Source organism: Chanodichthys erythropterus, chromosome 3, assembly GCF_024489055.1.
Source record: "Chanodichthys erythropterus isolate Z2021 chromosome 3, ASM2448905v1, whole genome shotgun sequence".
NCBI classification, from domain to species: domain Eukaryota; kingdom Metazoa; phylum Chordata; class Actinopteri; order Cypriniformes; family Xenocyprididae; genus Chanodichthys; species Chanodichthys erythropterus.
In genome coordinates this window covers 48,037,925-48,054,429 of record NC_090223.1, presented here as the reverse complement: position 1 = coordinate 48,054,429, position 16,505 = coordinate 48,037,925, and the positions used below count along the sequence as shown (strand labels likewise).

The window sequence follows — 16,505 nt, the reverse complement described above, 5'->3', positions numbered from 1 at the left end:
CTTGATTATAAGTTTGTGTGTGCAGTCGTAGCCTTTTGTTTTGTGCAAATGTAAGTTGTAATATTGTTTATTTTGTGTAGGCCTATCTATATCTGACTGATCTCATATAGAATGCATCTGGTTAAAAATTAAGGCTGTATTAAATCGTGCCGGTGATCATCTTCAGCTGATGCAGCTCAAACAGCAGTGCACAACTAATAATGACTGTGATTGGGACTGTCATATTACATAACATTATAAACAAAACAATATTGTAATAAAACATTGTGAATTATCTGGGTTTAGTTTTCATTTAGTTTCGTCGTGTTGCTCCAGGAAGAGCACGTACATTCACTTGTACATTCGTGTCATTTTGTGCAGATATAATTTGTAATATTATGTTCATTTTGTATTTGATTAATCTCATATAGGATGCATTTCTTTGAGTTAAATAACACACTAGCTAAGTTCTCCAGTTTACCGGTGTTCATTCAGCGCTCAAACAGCAATGCATGACTAATAAACTATGATTGGGACTGTCATATTACATAATATTATGAAGAGAACAATATTTTAATAAATCATTGTGAATCGTTGGGTTTAGTTGCAGTTTTCAGCGCCTTTTTCCAGGAAGAGCGCATTCACAACAGGACATAATAACACTGACAAGCACGCATCTGAGGCGGCGTTGGTGACACGTTGTATTAGTCATTATATTTGATCATTAAATAAGTAATTTAATAAATGATCAATTATATCAACTCATTTTACAATCCTGTTAGCCCTTTATTTAGATTAAAAACCCTCATTCATGTGGTGAGGAACATGGCATTTTGAGCAGCATTTGCACACACCGTCATGCTGTTGCCTATATGCCACTGCATTAGACCCATACTGCAGTATCAAGGCTAACGATTAATTGATCGTTAATTTAAACGATGATCAAACAATTGACATCCCTAATGCACATATATTATATAAACAAAAACTTTTATGTTAGATGCGATTTAATCACAATTAATCGATTTGACAGCACTAATTTCATACCGCCACACCAAACTTTTGAACGGTATTGTGTATTTGTACATACGTAACAATCCTCAATTCTTTTTGATAACAGGCCTGCAGTGAGTTCACCAATCACGTGATGAACCTGCTGAGGGAACAGTCCCGCACACGGCCTATCTCACCCAAAGAGATCGAGCGTATGGTGGCCATCATCCACCGTAAGTTCAGCTCTATCCAGATGCAGCTCAAGCAGAGCACCTGTGAGGCCGTCATGATTCTTCGCTCTCGCTTCCTCGATGCCAGGTGCGTGTCTGCGTGTTTGTTTCTCTTTAGGATTTAGAAGTTAATTTTGGTATCTTAGTCTGTTCTGGTGCACTATTCCACTAATTATTCATCTCGTATCAATTAAACACTTGCCTGATTTCTCCACTTATGTGTCCTCAGACGTAAGAGACGCAATTTCAATAAGCAAGCCACAGAGGTGCTGAATGAGTACTTCTACTCTCACCTCTCCAACCCGTACCCCAGTGAGGAAGCCAAGGAAGAGTTGGCCAAGAAATGTGGGATCACTGTCTCTCAGGTAAGGTTATGCATGGGCTACTGCAAAACCTGGAATTGTGTGATCCAATTTTTCAATAATGGAGTGTAAGCTAAATACCTAAATGTCCTGGAAAATAACATATTAATATAATAATATATTTTTATTTTAACCTTTTTTTTTTATGAAACCGTGCAACTTTAGCATGGTTTTTATAAAATACAGAAATTGTCATTAAAGTTAAAGTCCAGAATTCCATCTGCAGGACAGTTAAAAGGGTTCAAATGATTAAAAGCGCCAAATTCGAGTGTAATCAGCACTGAAACGTGTTACTCGCCTGGTAACTTTTTATGAATGGTAGTTGGTACCATAATTAGCATCATAAAAATTGTAACCGCCTTAGGCTATAGTCTGACGTGCTAAATGTTGCTGTAACAGTACTGTGTTTTCAGTTTTGATTCACTGTAAATACTATGCATTTGAGTCCCTTAATTTGCATTTGGGAACGTGACATTTATCATTATAAATCGTTTATAAATATGTTGTTATAAACAAAGTTTCAGTGTCACATGATCCTTCAGAAATCATTCTCATATGCTGATTTTCTGTTCAGGAAACATTTACTATTATTATCAATGTTAAAAGCAGTTTTTGCTGCTTAACATTTTTGAGGAAACAATGATACCATTCAAACTTTTGTGATAAGATTTAAAAGAAAGAGAGAAATTAATGCTTTTATCCATCACACAATAAAGTGATAAAGTGAGTGAAGAGTGAAAACATTAAAAATGTTACAAAAGATTAATAAATGCTTTAATAAATGTACTTGATAACTGCAAATAAATACTGTTCACTAAACTTTCTATTCATCAAAGAATCCTGAAAAATAAAATGTATCACCATTTCCACACAAAATACGAAGCAGCACAACCGTTTTTAACATTGATAATAATCAGAAATGTTTCTTGAAAAAATTGTAAAGATTTATGGAGGATCATGCGACACTGAAGAGTGGAGTAATGATGCTGAAAATTCAGTTTGCATCACAGGAATAAATTACATTTTAAAATATTTCCACACAAATATTCAGTACATTCTTTATAACATATTGTATTATATAATAATATTACCATGGTTATTAAATACTATTTTTTATTTTATTTATTTTATTTACTAATCTTGTTACTGTATTTACTAATCTTCGTTAACGTTAGTAAATGAAAAAAAAAAAGCAGTTCATTGTTCGTTCATGTTAGTTCAGTGCATTAACTAATGTTAACAAGATATTAAGAATGCATTAGTAAATGTTGAAATTTACATTAAAAAAGATTAATAAATGCTGTAGAAGTGCAGTTCATTATTAGCTCATGTTAACTAATTCACTTAACAAGTGCTTTTAATCCAAAAACAAACAGACACAATTGCTATATATGGTGAACAGATTGCATTTAAGCTCAAACTTAATATCATACTATCAATTATAATAATAATTATTATGTCATTTGTGTTTCAAAGATGAACTAAAGTCTAAATTAAAGGGTTTGGGACAACATTTTGTGAACTAACACTTTAAGCAAAAGTTGTGAACTTGTGTTGTTCACATCATGTCAGACGTACCAAAATTACAAGCTTCCTCACTTGTAAGAACCGCTCATGTTTGTTTGAACTCCTAATTACAAGTTGGAAACATTTTATGACAGCTCTGTCTCGTCCCACGTAACTGCTGTTAAGTCACAACAACTAAAACAGCAACAGCTTCAGAAGTCAGAGTTGCCAACTTCTACATATTTCTGTTTGATCTGGGATTAGTGTAGATTTTCTTTTACTAACAATAGAAGAAATCAGGAAACATTGCATCTAATGTCCAGCTAACATTAGATATATGGATAGCTGGCTACATAATAGCATACTGTAACATTTTGAACAAATTAATTGCCAATAAATGTGTCAGTTTCTGTCAAATGGGTTGCACTGTTCCCAGCATATGCTTTTAATTCAGCTGTGGTGGACGTAAGGCACAAGAAGTGCGGATACAGGGAACATTGCAAAAAAATATGAATAAAAACAATAATGATTTACTTTTACACTATTGGCTTCATTTATTTGATCAAAAATACAGTAAAAATAGTTATGTGAATTATTACAATTTAAAATAATGTATTTTAATATGTAGTTTATTCCTGTGATGTCAAAGCTGAATTTTCAGCATCATTACTCCAGTATTCAGTGTCACATGATCCTTCAGAAATCATTCTAATATGATGATTTGATGCTCAATAAACATTTCTTCTTATAAATGTTGAATGTTTTTTTGAAAACTGATACTTTTTTCAAAATTTTGTGATGAATAGAAAGTTCAAAAGAACAGCATTTTTATACATTATTTGAAACAGAAATCTTTTGAAACATCATAAACATCACTTTTGATCAACTGCATTCTTGGTGAGTAATAATAGGTATTAGTTCATTTAAAAAACATTCTGTTCCCAAATAGTGAACAGTAGAGTAAATTATGCAGTTGAGTGAACAGAATGCAGTGGCACCTGCTGGACAGGCAGCGTTTTCATGAATATCGGCATAGAGTAAAAATTACTCGCCCTCATGTTTTTCCACACTCGTAAGACCTTTGTTCGTCTTCAGAACACAAATTAAGATATTTTTGATAAAATCCGATGACTCAGTGAGGCCACCATTGACAGCACTCCCTTTTTCAGTGCCCAGAAAGCTACTAAAAACAAATTTTAAACAGTATAACATAATAACTAAATAACGACTTCATTCAACAAACTCTAGTGATGGGCGATTTCAAAACACTGCTTCATGAAGCTTTGAAGCTTTACAAATCTTTTGTTTCGAATCAGTGGTTCAGAGCGTGTGCCAAAGTCTCGTGAACTATTGAAGTTTCAAAACACTTATGACATAACGAAGCCTCGTTTACTGAAACCATGTGATTTTGGCGTACTGAACCACTGATTTGAAACAAATGATTTGTAAAACTTCGAAGCTTCATGAAGCATCGCTTTGAAATTGTGCTTCACTAGATATTGTTGAATAAAGTTATTTTGCGCACAAAAACTATTCTCATCACTTTGTAATAATAAGGTTGAATCACTGTAGTCACATGAACGGTTTTAAATATGTCTTTAGTAGCTTTCTGGGTATTTAAAAAGGGAATGTTATTGCTGTCAATAGAGGCCTCACTGAGCCATCAGATTTCATCAAAAAATATCTTAATTTTTGTTCTGAAGATGAACAAAGGTCTTATGGGTGTGGAACGACATGAGGGTGAGTAATAACTGACAGAATTTTAATTTTTGGGTGAACTAACCCTTTAAAATATTTTTTTTGTTTAGGACTAGGTACTGTTTTATTACTTGTCAATCACTGTGATGAAATTGTCTAATTAGTGTGGTTCCGCTTCAGGTTTCGAATTGGTTTGGCAACAAGAGAATTCGGTACAAGAAGAACATTGGTAAGTTCCAGGAGGAAGCAAACCTGTACGCCGTTAAAACAGCCGTGGACGCTGCCAATGTGTCGGCACAGGCCAGCCAGGCAAACTCTCCAGCAACACCCAACTCAGGTAAAGTGCACAGCAGCCCTCCCATCATCTCCGGCAGATAGTAAATCCACACTGAGCACACTGCTTACCACAGTCACACACCGCATTTCACCAGACTACTTCCTCAGAATACATCTCTCATTTTCGCTTCTGTAATTTTTCTGTTGTCAAGTCTGTTCTTGTCTGTCCATCTTTTTCCCGTCATACAGATAATGCTTGTTTGTTGGTATTTGCACTATGCACTTGCTGGGAACAAGATTTAGGTGTTTTTCTGGGTTATGCTGTAAAGTCGACCTGATTGTATCTAGGCAACAAATGTTTTGTAAACTTCTGCTGGATATAGCCGTCACGGTTCTATTTTCTCTGGACCGGAACGCTATGACAGTACACATCATTTGACCGTAGACACGTTTAAGAAGGGGTGTTGTTAGGCACAACATGAAGCTGAGTTTAGTTCGTGGCCATCTAACAACGTCGCAACATTAATTATAAAATTGTATAGGTGGCAGTTGATGTGCAGTCACAGGTGTGTGCGTGTGTATATTACAACTGCTTCAAACGAGGCTCATTCAGGCAGATTTCATGCCAAAAGCATTCATTTGTTATGAATAATCTTGTCTTTTGTTTTGCATCCATCATGTTAAAGAGAAAAAAGGCTACTCATTTGATCAAAGAAGGGTTACATTCAAAATAAAATAATTACTAAAAAAGATGAAATATTCAGTTTGTTTACTTAACATGTAAACTCTTAACCAACATCAGAGAAACGTAAACAAACCTATGTGTTGTTAAATTATTGAAGTATTAACATAAAAGGATAGTTTACCCAAAATATTTCATGATTTACTCACCTTCAAGCCATCCTTTGGGTGATCTCATCATTTATTCACCCTCATTTTCAGGAAAATAATCCATTTCTGTGAGTCCATATAATGGCATTGAATGGGTGCCGCTCGTTTGACACTTGAAAAACGTCACATAGCGATCGTGATGGTAATCCATACGACCCCAGTGGACGAATCAATGTCATCTAAAGTCAAACAGTAGGTGTGTGTGAGGAAAAATACTATTTCAACTTTTTAAACTAAATCATGGCTTCCAGTGTAGTGCCATACGAATGTTCACAAGGGAGACGTTGTGATGAAAGTGTGTTCCTGTGAGAAATGGTGTGTTTCCACTTCTCATGTGAACTTCACAACACGCTTGCATCACACGTCACAACGTCCCTCTCATGAACTCATGATTTATTTATTTTTTACACACCGATTGTTTGGCTTCAGAAGTCATTGATTCTTCCGCTGTGGTCATATGGATTACCGTTACAAACGCTGTGTGTCATTTCTCAGGCATCACATGAGCAGCACCCATTCAATGCCATTATATGGACTCAGAGATTGATTGATTTTCCTAAAAATCTTTGTTTTTGTTTTATCTAAAGAAAGTAAGTCATATACATCTGGGATGGCATGAGGGTGAGTAAATGAGAGTTTTTTTTTTTTTTTTTTTTAGGTCTTTCAAACTATCTCTCAGGGGACACTTGTTTTAGGTCAAAGAGGTTCTGTTGACAAAAAAAAGTTTGGGAATTCTTTGATTAAAACATTTAATCAGAATCGTATTGTCGAAAAATAGATATGACCTCGTTTCTTCTTAAACTGTCCATGTTTTTTTCATAAAATTTCCAGCACGTTATTTAAAGTAACTCATACCCTGATGGTTTTGATCATACTTCCCACTCTAGTCTCTGGCCATGTGAACATTCACTTTCATTTCTAGTTTTGCATGATAACTTTCCTCTAAAGCTGTGGCGATAACCCCCCTATGTATTTGTCTTTCCGTTTGATAACTAACATAGCCTCTTTTCTTGGCTTTGCCTGAGTTATCGACGCTATGTTGGCTTCATGTTTGTCGTTTTATTTTCATATTCACACATCCACACACACTTGGTTAGTGTAGTTGAACCTCTATTTGCTCAGGAAGCAGAAAGGAGAAGGTAGGTGATTTAACTTGGTATTGTCATTTTTAACAATACTCCCGTCACCACATACATTTTTTAAATCCACCTCCACATATCCTGTTTATACATTCTGCGGCCAGCTTACCAACTATACATCACGTCATCTAAAGGAAGTAGGATGTTGAGTTGTATACGTTCACGTAAAGGACCAGTCCACACGAGCATACACGTGATTGTTGCTTCCCGTTGTTCACCTGTTTTGTTCTGTCGTCTCTAGTCAACGCAAACAGTTGAACTGATTATCATGGCTGTCTTGAATTTCGGAATGTGGCTTGTCCTGATTTTCTTGCCTGGCTCAGCCACACATACACCATTGTAGGCTTTTCCAAAACCAACCCAGGCAAAGTTGCATGCCTGATGGGCTGCGTATATTGCCTGCAGGGTCGTCTGGGTCGTACACCCTCTCTCACGCAGGAGATGCCTACCTCGGGCTGCGATCACTCAACGGGGATGGCGTCAGCGTCACTCCCGCTGTGCAGCAGCAGCAGGTAGGCACTGAGGACGTCCCCTCAATGCCCTTCCTCTACCGTACCTGCTCACAATGTAGTGCTCTCTTCCCCTTTCCTCAAAGCTACAGCCCCAATCCATGACATCCGCCTTAGCTCCCACCCCAGAGCGCATCGGCTCAGTTGGACTCGTGGAGTCCTGAGCGTAGAGCTCTATCCTCCGCCATCTTCCCTGTGGGCACCGCTCAGCTTCATTTCTTCATCAGTCATCCACAGCCACATCCTTAGCCTATCCTTTGTCTACTTCCTGTTAAATGAATTATATTCATCAAGACCCCATCAGGGCTCAACAGTAAGGATGTACCGATGGCCTGGAGCCACTGAGAATGGTTACTCACCCTATCATGCTAGTATTGCATGTGCCTTGCAAAGTCAAACATTTGATGTTCTGTAATGCATTCAACAGTTTTTTTAAAAAATTACGCTAATTGAAATGTCACCGAGGTAGTTATCTAGCTGGATAACATGGGCTAGGTGTAAGTTTTGCTCTTCTTTTTCTTTCCTCTCTTCAAGAAATGGCAAGTTTTAAATTAATAAAATAGTTTGCTTTTATTTTTTGTAAAGAGAACTTGTACTTGTATAAATTATATTTCTTTCTAGCACCAAATGTGTTGTAAAACAATAATATTCATTCTTTTTTTTGTGGTGGGGTGAGTAAAAATATCAAAAAATACCAAAAATAAAATCCTTAGTTTTGAGTCCTGTATATATTGTTCTGTTGTTGTAGGGGCCGTTCACACAGAACATGTTTTTGTGTTCCACTGCGCTGTGTTGCTAGTTTTTCTGTGTAAACTTACTTGACGCTTTCACTCGTGTTTGACCGTTGCCTTATTTTGCAGCATCTCGTGCAACACACAGCATTATAAAAATGAGGAGCTCAAGTTAAAAATAGTTACATTTTTAGAAAATGCATTTCGAGTTTGCAGGGGGGGGGGATTTTCTTTCTTTTTTTTTTCTTGCAAAAATAGCTTCTGTGTGAATGGCCCATTAGACCACATTTACTGTCAGCCAATTGGTTTTATTGTTGTTTTTTATTTTTTTTAATCACTTCTGATTCTCCTGCTAATTCTTGATCATCATTGCTATGTGACATATTAGCTAGGTCTGGTTTTAAAATCAAAAGAGGAACGAAATTGATACTCGTATTTATCAGTGTTAAATATCAGCTCAAATATCAGTGTGAGCCGCTAAAAAGCGAGGTGCAAACTAGCTCAGTTTAGAATAAAAGAGATAGTTCACTCAGAAATGACAATTCTGTCGTCATTTATTCAGCCTCAAGTTGTTTTAAACCCATAAGACTTTATTATTATAAGGTATTTATTACTCTCTCATTGTCAATCCATTGAAAGTCCACGCAACAAAACTTCCATGCTTCAAAAGGTCATAAAGACAACATAATCCAAGTCTTCTGAATTGGCTTTATATGATGAACAGAGGCTTGTATTCATATATAAACATGAACATTTTGACAGAATTTTCTTTTTTGGGTGAACCATCCCTTGATATAAATGTAAACCGATGGAACAACATCATCCATTGTCAGAATATCGGATGTGTGCAATGAAAATGCAAGAATATTAGAGAGTGATGTAGATATGAGGCTGCATTGATACGTATACAGACTTATTACACCTTTGTTTTAGTTTATTAATAATTTATTCCTCGCATGTATTCTTTAACATAAGTATGATAAATATAAGTAATGTAATATATTAGCAGAGGTGTTTGGCATTGAGTGGCAGTGTTTGTTAATACACAGTGGTTATGTTTGACCCTTGATACTCATGTGACGTATGTGTGCTACAGGTGGATATCCTGCACCGTGCTACACACCTGACGGCAGGCTATGAAGATCTGTCAGGAAGTCCTCTTTACACCCCACGCCGTCTAGATGTGAGTACAGCTGTTACACACTCACGCAACAAACTTGCTGGTAATGTTTTTGAAGTGTTTTAAAGAAACCTCTAAGAGACCATTAATCGGATCATCTGACCTGCATAAGATCATATGGGGTCTTTGTGTAGGTGTAGGAAAAACATTCTATTCGATAAAACTGATTTTTTGAAAGGTCTCATGTCTGCTGCCTGCAAGTTGTGGCTTTTTTGTTTCCTGTTTCAACATTCATACCACTATATGAAACTTCTAGTTATGAATATGTCTCTGTTAGCTGCATCCAAATGTGACTCTAACTAAAAGCCCTTATGTAAGAATTAAAACAATTACATTTTCTACAGAATCTTTTCTTTTACTGGATTTTTTTTTTTTTTTTTTTTTTTTTTTATATATTATGGATTTTGATATTTAACATTTTACAATAGAACTAAGAAATGTATAATTACACTAACATTGTTTGGGATTAATAAGTTATTTTTTGTTTTTGTTTTGATCACAAATACAGTGAAATTAACTGTAATATTGTGAAATATTATCACAATTTAATAAAATATAAATGAAATAACGGTTTCCTATTTTAATATATTTTAAAATGTAATTTATTCCTGTGATCAAAGCTGAATTTTCAGCATCATTTCTCCAGTCTTCAGTGTCACATGATCCTTCAGAAATCATTCTAATATGATGATTTACTGCTCAAGAAACATTTCTGATTAGTATTATCAATGTTGAAAACGGATGTGCTACTTAGTATTTTTGTGGAAACCACCAAGTAAAGTCAACTTTATTAATATTATACGCTTTATACAATACAAATTGTTTTTCAAAGCAGCTTTACAGTGATAACAGGAAAATTATTCAGTGATGAAAACTGCTGGACAGCAGATCTAAAAGATAATATTATTCAGCTGAAGTCAGCTCAGTGTTGATTCAGTTCCGTTGTAAAGATCATCAATTATTAAATCAGTTAATTTCATCTATAAAGCAGTTCTGCAGAAAAACAGTGATGTCCTCATCCAGCTCAGTTCAGTTTTCATCAAAGTGTCAGTGCAGTCGAATCAATAGTATTGTTATATAATAATATTAATCGTCTACAACTAAGCAAGCCAGAGGCGACTGGCAAGGAAACCAAACTCCCATCAGGTGACAAAATGGAGGAAAAAAACCTTAGGAGAAACCTTGATACGGTTATTTGAAATATAAGTCTTTTGAACATTTTATAAATGTTTTTACTCTCACTTTTACCCCTCGGTTCGGAAAGCATGGAATTTGAGGATTAATTGTAAAGTTTAACCATCAAAGAGTGAAAGTTTATCACGTGCATGTGCATTGAACATCAAGCGCCAGAAGACCGTAACTCGTGCGCTGTTTTCTGTGTGTGCAGACGGCATGTGAACATTGAATTCAGTTCTTTCTCTTCTTTTTGCATGTCATTATATTGGATCCATGCTTTCTTCTTAAAGTGACAGCAGCCTAATATACCTGCAGCTGTTTATCAAACAACAAAAGAGAAAGAGAAAATCACTTTTGTAGCTTTAACAAAGATATAATTAATTAATTCAGTTTATTTATACAGCGAAGACTATGCAGTGTTATTTTACATATGATTGCCTGTACCTGAATACAGATAGATTTACCTGAAAAACATTTAATTTGTATCTTTTTTCTTTTGTATTTATCTATGCATGTAATGTGTTTATCATTACCCTACAAAATCACCCCCATCATCTTAGAATGATTAATTCTATACAAATGGAGCTATTCAAATCATCTTGTTTTCATATCACAATATGTTTAGCAGAAAAACAAAATATCACAATGTCAGTTTTTCCCAATATCATGCAGGCCTTATCCTTGCTAAATAAAAGTATTAATTTCTTAAAAAAAAAAAAAAAATCTTACTGACCCCAAACTTTTGAACTATAGTGTATAATTTTTTTATAAAAAAATTCCATATAACCGAGTACTCTTGAGAGAGTTTATAACTTTTAAAGGGGTGTTTGATTATGATTTCACTTTTTTAACTTTAGTTAGTGTGTAATGTTGCTGTTTGAGCATAAACAACATCTGCAAAGTTATGATGCTCAAAGTTCAAAGCAAAGGGAGATATTTTCTTTTAAAGAATTCTCTGTTTAAGGACTACAACAAATGGCTGGTAGGGACTACAACGAGCTTCTTTCCGGGTTATTGACATCACAAACCCTAAAATTTACATAAACCCCGCCCCCGAGAACACACAACAAAGGGGGTGAGGCCATGTTGGGCTGCTTTAGAGAAGAGGAAGAGTTGTTGTAGTAGAGTGTTGTTACCATGCCGTCATTTCACGCCGGACTGCTTCATAAACGAGGGTAAATTCAACGCTGGATTTGCACAAAAGATTAACATGACGACACATGCTAGTCCATGAGTTGAATCAACTCCACAGCAACTGCATAAATTTATACACTAACCGTTCAGAAACATCCAGATCCATTCTAAAAGTTGTAACTTCTTCCTGAGTCTCTCCATCAGTGTCCGACTCCAGTTTGAACAATGTAAGGCTGAACACCGTTACTGACAATCCTCATTTTGTCTACGTGAGATTCTCCAGCTTTGTTGCAACTGAAGCTGTTAAAGCTCCGCCCTCTTCTTGGAGCAGCAGCTCATTTGCATTTAAAGGGACACACACACAAACTGTGTGATTTTGCTCACACCCAAATAGGGGCAAATTTGACAAGCTATAATAAATGATCTGTGGGGTATTTTGAGCTGAAACTTCAGACACATTCTGGGGACACCAGAGACTTGTATTACATCTTGTGTAAAGAGGCATAATAGGTCCCCTTTTAAAGGATTAAAAACCTGTTAACTCATTTTTATTTTGCTTTTTGGATTTCTTCTTCTTTTTTTTTTTGTTATTTTACCTCAAACTGTTATTGTGACTCTCTCCACAGGCTAACAACAGCTGGCAAGACAACACCAACCCTTCCTCCATCACCTCTCCACCAGCACCACCTGGCAGCATCCACTCCGACACCTCCAGCTAATGTAGCTCACGCTACGCCACACACACACACTCGCTCACACACACACACACACACACACACACACACACAAACACACAGAGCATCTCATCATCCAGTCTCGCCCGTTCTCTCCTGCTTTCGTCCTTCGCTCTAGCAGATGTCAAAGGTCTTCCATAGTCCTCGTTCCACGTTCTTCATGGTGTGCCAGGGTTCTCACACTGAACCAGACTTTCTGAAACACACACACACATACACACACGCTCCTCTCGAGCAAAAGACGCAGAACGTCACATTTGCTGAGGATGAGTCAGAATAAACCACACGTCCTCTACAGCAGTCTTTGTGTGGAAAACACAAAGTCTGGACAGTCTACGCCCAACTCCACGTTACCTTTCCTGTTCCAACCTGTCACGATGGGGAATACGCAACAACTCCCTCCTTGCTTGTACCAAAGTGCTGTCAACGGTTGTCGCACCTTCCGCTCGTCGAAGAACAACCTCAGACAACTGAACCATGGAAAGCGCCATTCAGTCTGCTTTTTAATATGGTTTCCGATCGGTATCATCGCCGCTTCAGTACGCAAACCGACTCTGCGAAGCGTTTCGCACGAAACAATCTGTCCTGCATTGTTCAACGTTGTGTTAAGCACAAATCCTATCGATCACACTTTGAGCTGGTGGTTGGATGGAGAGGAATCCATCTGTGTAAAGGTACGCCGGACATTTGAACACTTTAACTAGCTGATCGCAGAAGAGTTCGGCGGGAAACATGAAAGACCTTCAGCGGAGGAGTGACGAGTTGAAGGGCGATTGATGTGCGGTCGCCGACTACATGTTACATGTTCTTTCTCAACAGATATAAAAGAGATGTTGACATTGACCTTGTTTTTAATAGTTTAGCTACAATATTTTTTTTTTTTTCCTAAAGCTTTTTCGCCCCCACAAAGTTGCACCAGCCACCAAATAAAAGACTCGACAGGAACTTTTCGGAAATGGGTTGGACGGATAGCTGGAGTATTCGTTTGGATTGGGACATGGGTGGGGTATTTAGAAATATTTTTAAAAGGGAAAGAAAAAAGATATTCCACTGTCTTCCATGCATGTAGGGTGTTGAGATGTTTTAGTGATTCCATTTAGCCTGACGTTTCTTTTTTCTTTTTTTTTTCTTTTTAAACAAAATATACTATAAAAGGAGGGGGTGTAAGTAACAGACCAAATAAACAAATGAACAACTCCAGAAACAAAAACGAAACTTCATACTGCCCAGTCCAGCACTTCCAGCTGGTGTTTGGTTTCTCTAGGACTCTGGCGGTATTTTATTGATCGCACGATTTCATAACAGGCATCCGTGACACACCGACCACGTTACTCGAAAACCTTTCCGCGGAGGCCATAGCAGTTGCCAACCAATAATTCTGAGCGGATGCGAAATGTGCTTGTTACAGATATCGAGGAGTTATTTTGATGGCCTCTCATGTTACTGTGTTTGTGTGTACGGGTGTCTGTTTTATAAGGGTTGGGTTGTCTCGTCACTCACTCGTGCTTTTGAACTGATTGTATTGTACGTGCAATTGAAAGCACCTGTTCCTTGGTAAAGCATGCTGTCTTTTTTCCTTTTCTTTTTTTTTTTTTTTTTTTATGTCGTTGTTGCCTACAATTTCACTAAACAAAGGAACTCAGTTTGTTTTGTTTTTTTTAATCAGTTAACATAGCCAAGCAACAAGGGCTTTTCTCCTGTCAAATTTAACCAAAAATAAGCACTGGATGTGTTGTGATTTGAAACAGATGGACTAAAGCTTGTAGAGGAACATCAAATGAATTTCTATTTACTTTTTCCAGACAAGACAGACAAGTTGTTTTGTATTCCCGGGACTTGGTTCTTTTTTTTTTTTCTTCCTCTCTTTTTTTTCCCCCTCAAGTTTACCTTTAGTCACGGAAGCACCAGGGCGTTTTGATATATGAATGGAAATTCTATATATTACACAAAGGACTAAATAACATTGAAATGTAAATTGGGGTTTTGTTTATATGTACACATGGAAAAACAAACTCTGAGGAGCTTTTCAAGCTATTATTCAGATCATTGTGTCCTCTATAGATTACTGTTAGTTATAAACATTTCATATGGATATCTCCAACTAATGCTATTACTACACCAAATTTCTTTGTTTTCTTTTCTATCAGTCATCTATGGATGTCACTGTACAGATTGTGGAATGTTTCAGTGTATTTTCTCTTTGTATGCTTTGATTTTTTTTTTTGTTTTGTTTTTTATCGCTGGGGGTTTTGGATTCGCTCATGAGCAAGAGTAATATTTGTTAGTCTTTGTAATATTCATTTTAGCGTTTCAGTTACATTTTATTTGGATCGGGAGTCTCGAGTGTTATTTTTTTTTTGTGTGGTTTTGTCAGAGCTGGTAGCGTTTGTTTTGAGGTGCTGTGCAAATTCCTTCAGTTGATCATCATCATCATCACACTACTAACTGCAGAATGAGATGTTTTATTGGAGTTAAATGCATAAGCTACATAACAAAATGATGATTTTGAACACTACATATCTGGTACATCCAGCCGTTGGCGTTCCTTAATGTCTTTTTCCCCAAAAAAGCGCACCTATGACCTGTTTGGATACTCTTGATTATGATCTGAGGTGGATTCCACAGCACCTTATCAAATGCCATCAGTGTTTTTTCCCTCTATTTTTATCATTATTTTACTAGAATTGTAGTACACGCTTCCTTCTGTATTTACCATTCTCTCCCTCCTCTCTACCTCTCCTCTCTCTCCATTTCACTTGTATATAAACCCCACCATTTTCAGACTTGGTAGTCTGTATAAACTCCTTTTATACCTCAACTTTAGAACTGTTCTAGTGAGAGAGAAAAAAAGAAATATGAGAAAATTGTAGTGTTCCTTATTAGAAAAACAAAAACTAATAAAATAATCTAGTGTGCTTTTGAGCCTGTAGTTTTTCCTTGTTGCTGTTCATTAAGGGTCTATTTGCATGTTATGATCCGTAAAATGATCTCGTTTACGGCGGTTATGAATGAGTCTGCCATTTTCCAACGCGCTAGCCGACTGTCTCGCCCTGCCTGAATATTTATGAAGCGTAGGACAATAATATGAGGATCACAATAAATCAGACCTTTTCTCCTCCTCTCAAATTGATTATGTGCTCTGTAACAACTCAGTCTGGTGAAATGAAACACAGCCCACATTCTGAATAAAGTAAAATTAGAAACACGGCCAAACAAAACACCAGAAGTCAAAGTCATTGTGTTAGGTGGGGCCTTCTATATCAAAACAAGTAGTGCTAGTCGGTGCAAAAGTCTCTTCCACGATGGCAGGACATTTATATGTGGTTGCTAAGATTGTTTTTTTTGTCAGAATGTTGCTAGGTTTTTTCACACATTTGCATAATGCTTGCCTACTGGCTGCTTTGGCTCATCCACAAAGAAAAGTTGGGTAAGTGATTTCACCATGTCGAGGAGACACTCGCTGCGTCTGAAATTGAATACTTCTCAACTATGTATATGCTAAAAGAGTAGTTTTTTTTATGTTTTTTATTTTATATTTTCTTTTTTTTATGTATGTACATTTATAACACTGTACTTAGTATTATATTACCTTTGCATCAAATTACAAAAAAAAATAGTTAACGCTTCTGTGAGAGTGTTTCTAATACAGTGGCTATGGGAGTGACGGTAAAACTGACATCTTTCTCCCTTCTGACTGCCGTTATCAATCGCTCGCTCTTTTTTTCCCTCTTTAAAAAGTTTTTTTTCTTGCTATTTGAGCAAATTGAAACACAAAAAATATATTTAATGTATTCTATCATTCACCAGGCCAACCCGGAAGTTAGCGGCGCACATGTTCCTTCGATCGAAAGCCTAGGCATTTTTCCCATAGACTTGGAAAATCATAAAAAATAAACCCTGTGTTTATCAAAGGGTTATGGCACTTACACGTTTTGTCTATCGAGAAAATCTTTACAAGTTAAAACAA

At 36.5% G+C, this 16,505-nt stretch overlaps 1 protein-coding gene across 3 annotated transcripts in view; it reads left to right on the top strand.

Moving 5' to 3' along the window:
• The window catches only part of pbx4 (pre-B-cell leukemia transcription factor 4), a 45,629-nt gene extending 30,176 nt beyond the window's left edge, over positions 1–15,453 (top strand). For 2 of the 3 annotated variants that reach the window (XM_067382601.1, XM_067382600.1), the window contains 5 exons: positions 1,100–1,290; positions 1,432–1,567; positions 4,949–5,105; positions 9,411–9,497; positions 12,431–15,453. In XM_067382601.1, coding sequence (XP_067238702.1) covers positions 1,100–1,290; positions 1,432–1,567; positions 4,949–5,105; positions 9,411–9,454 — 528 coding nt within the window. In that variant the 3' untranslated portion in view covers positions 9,455–9,497; positions 12,431–15,453. The remainder of the gene's footprint in view (positions 1–1,099; positions 1,291–1,431; positions 1,568–4,948; positions 5,106–9,410; positions 9,498–12,430) is intronic. The other variant, XM_067382602.1, reaches the window with a different exon arrangement.
• The last annotated feature ends 1,052 nt before the right edge of the window (positions 15,454–16,505 follow it).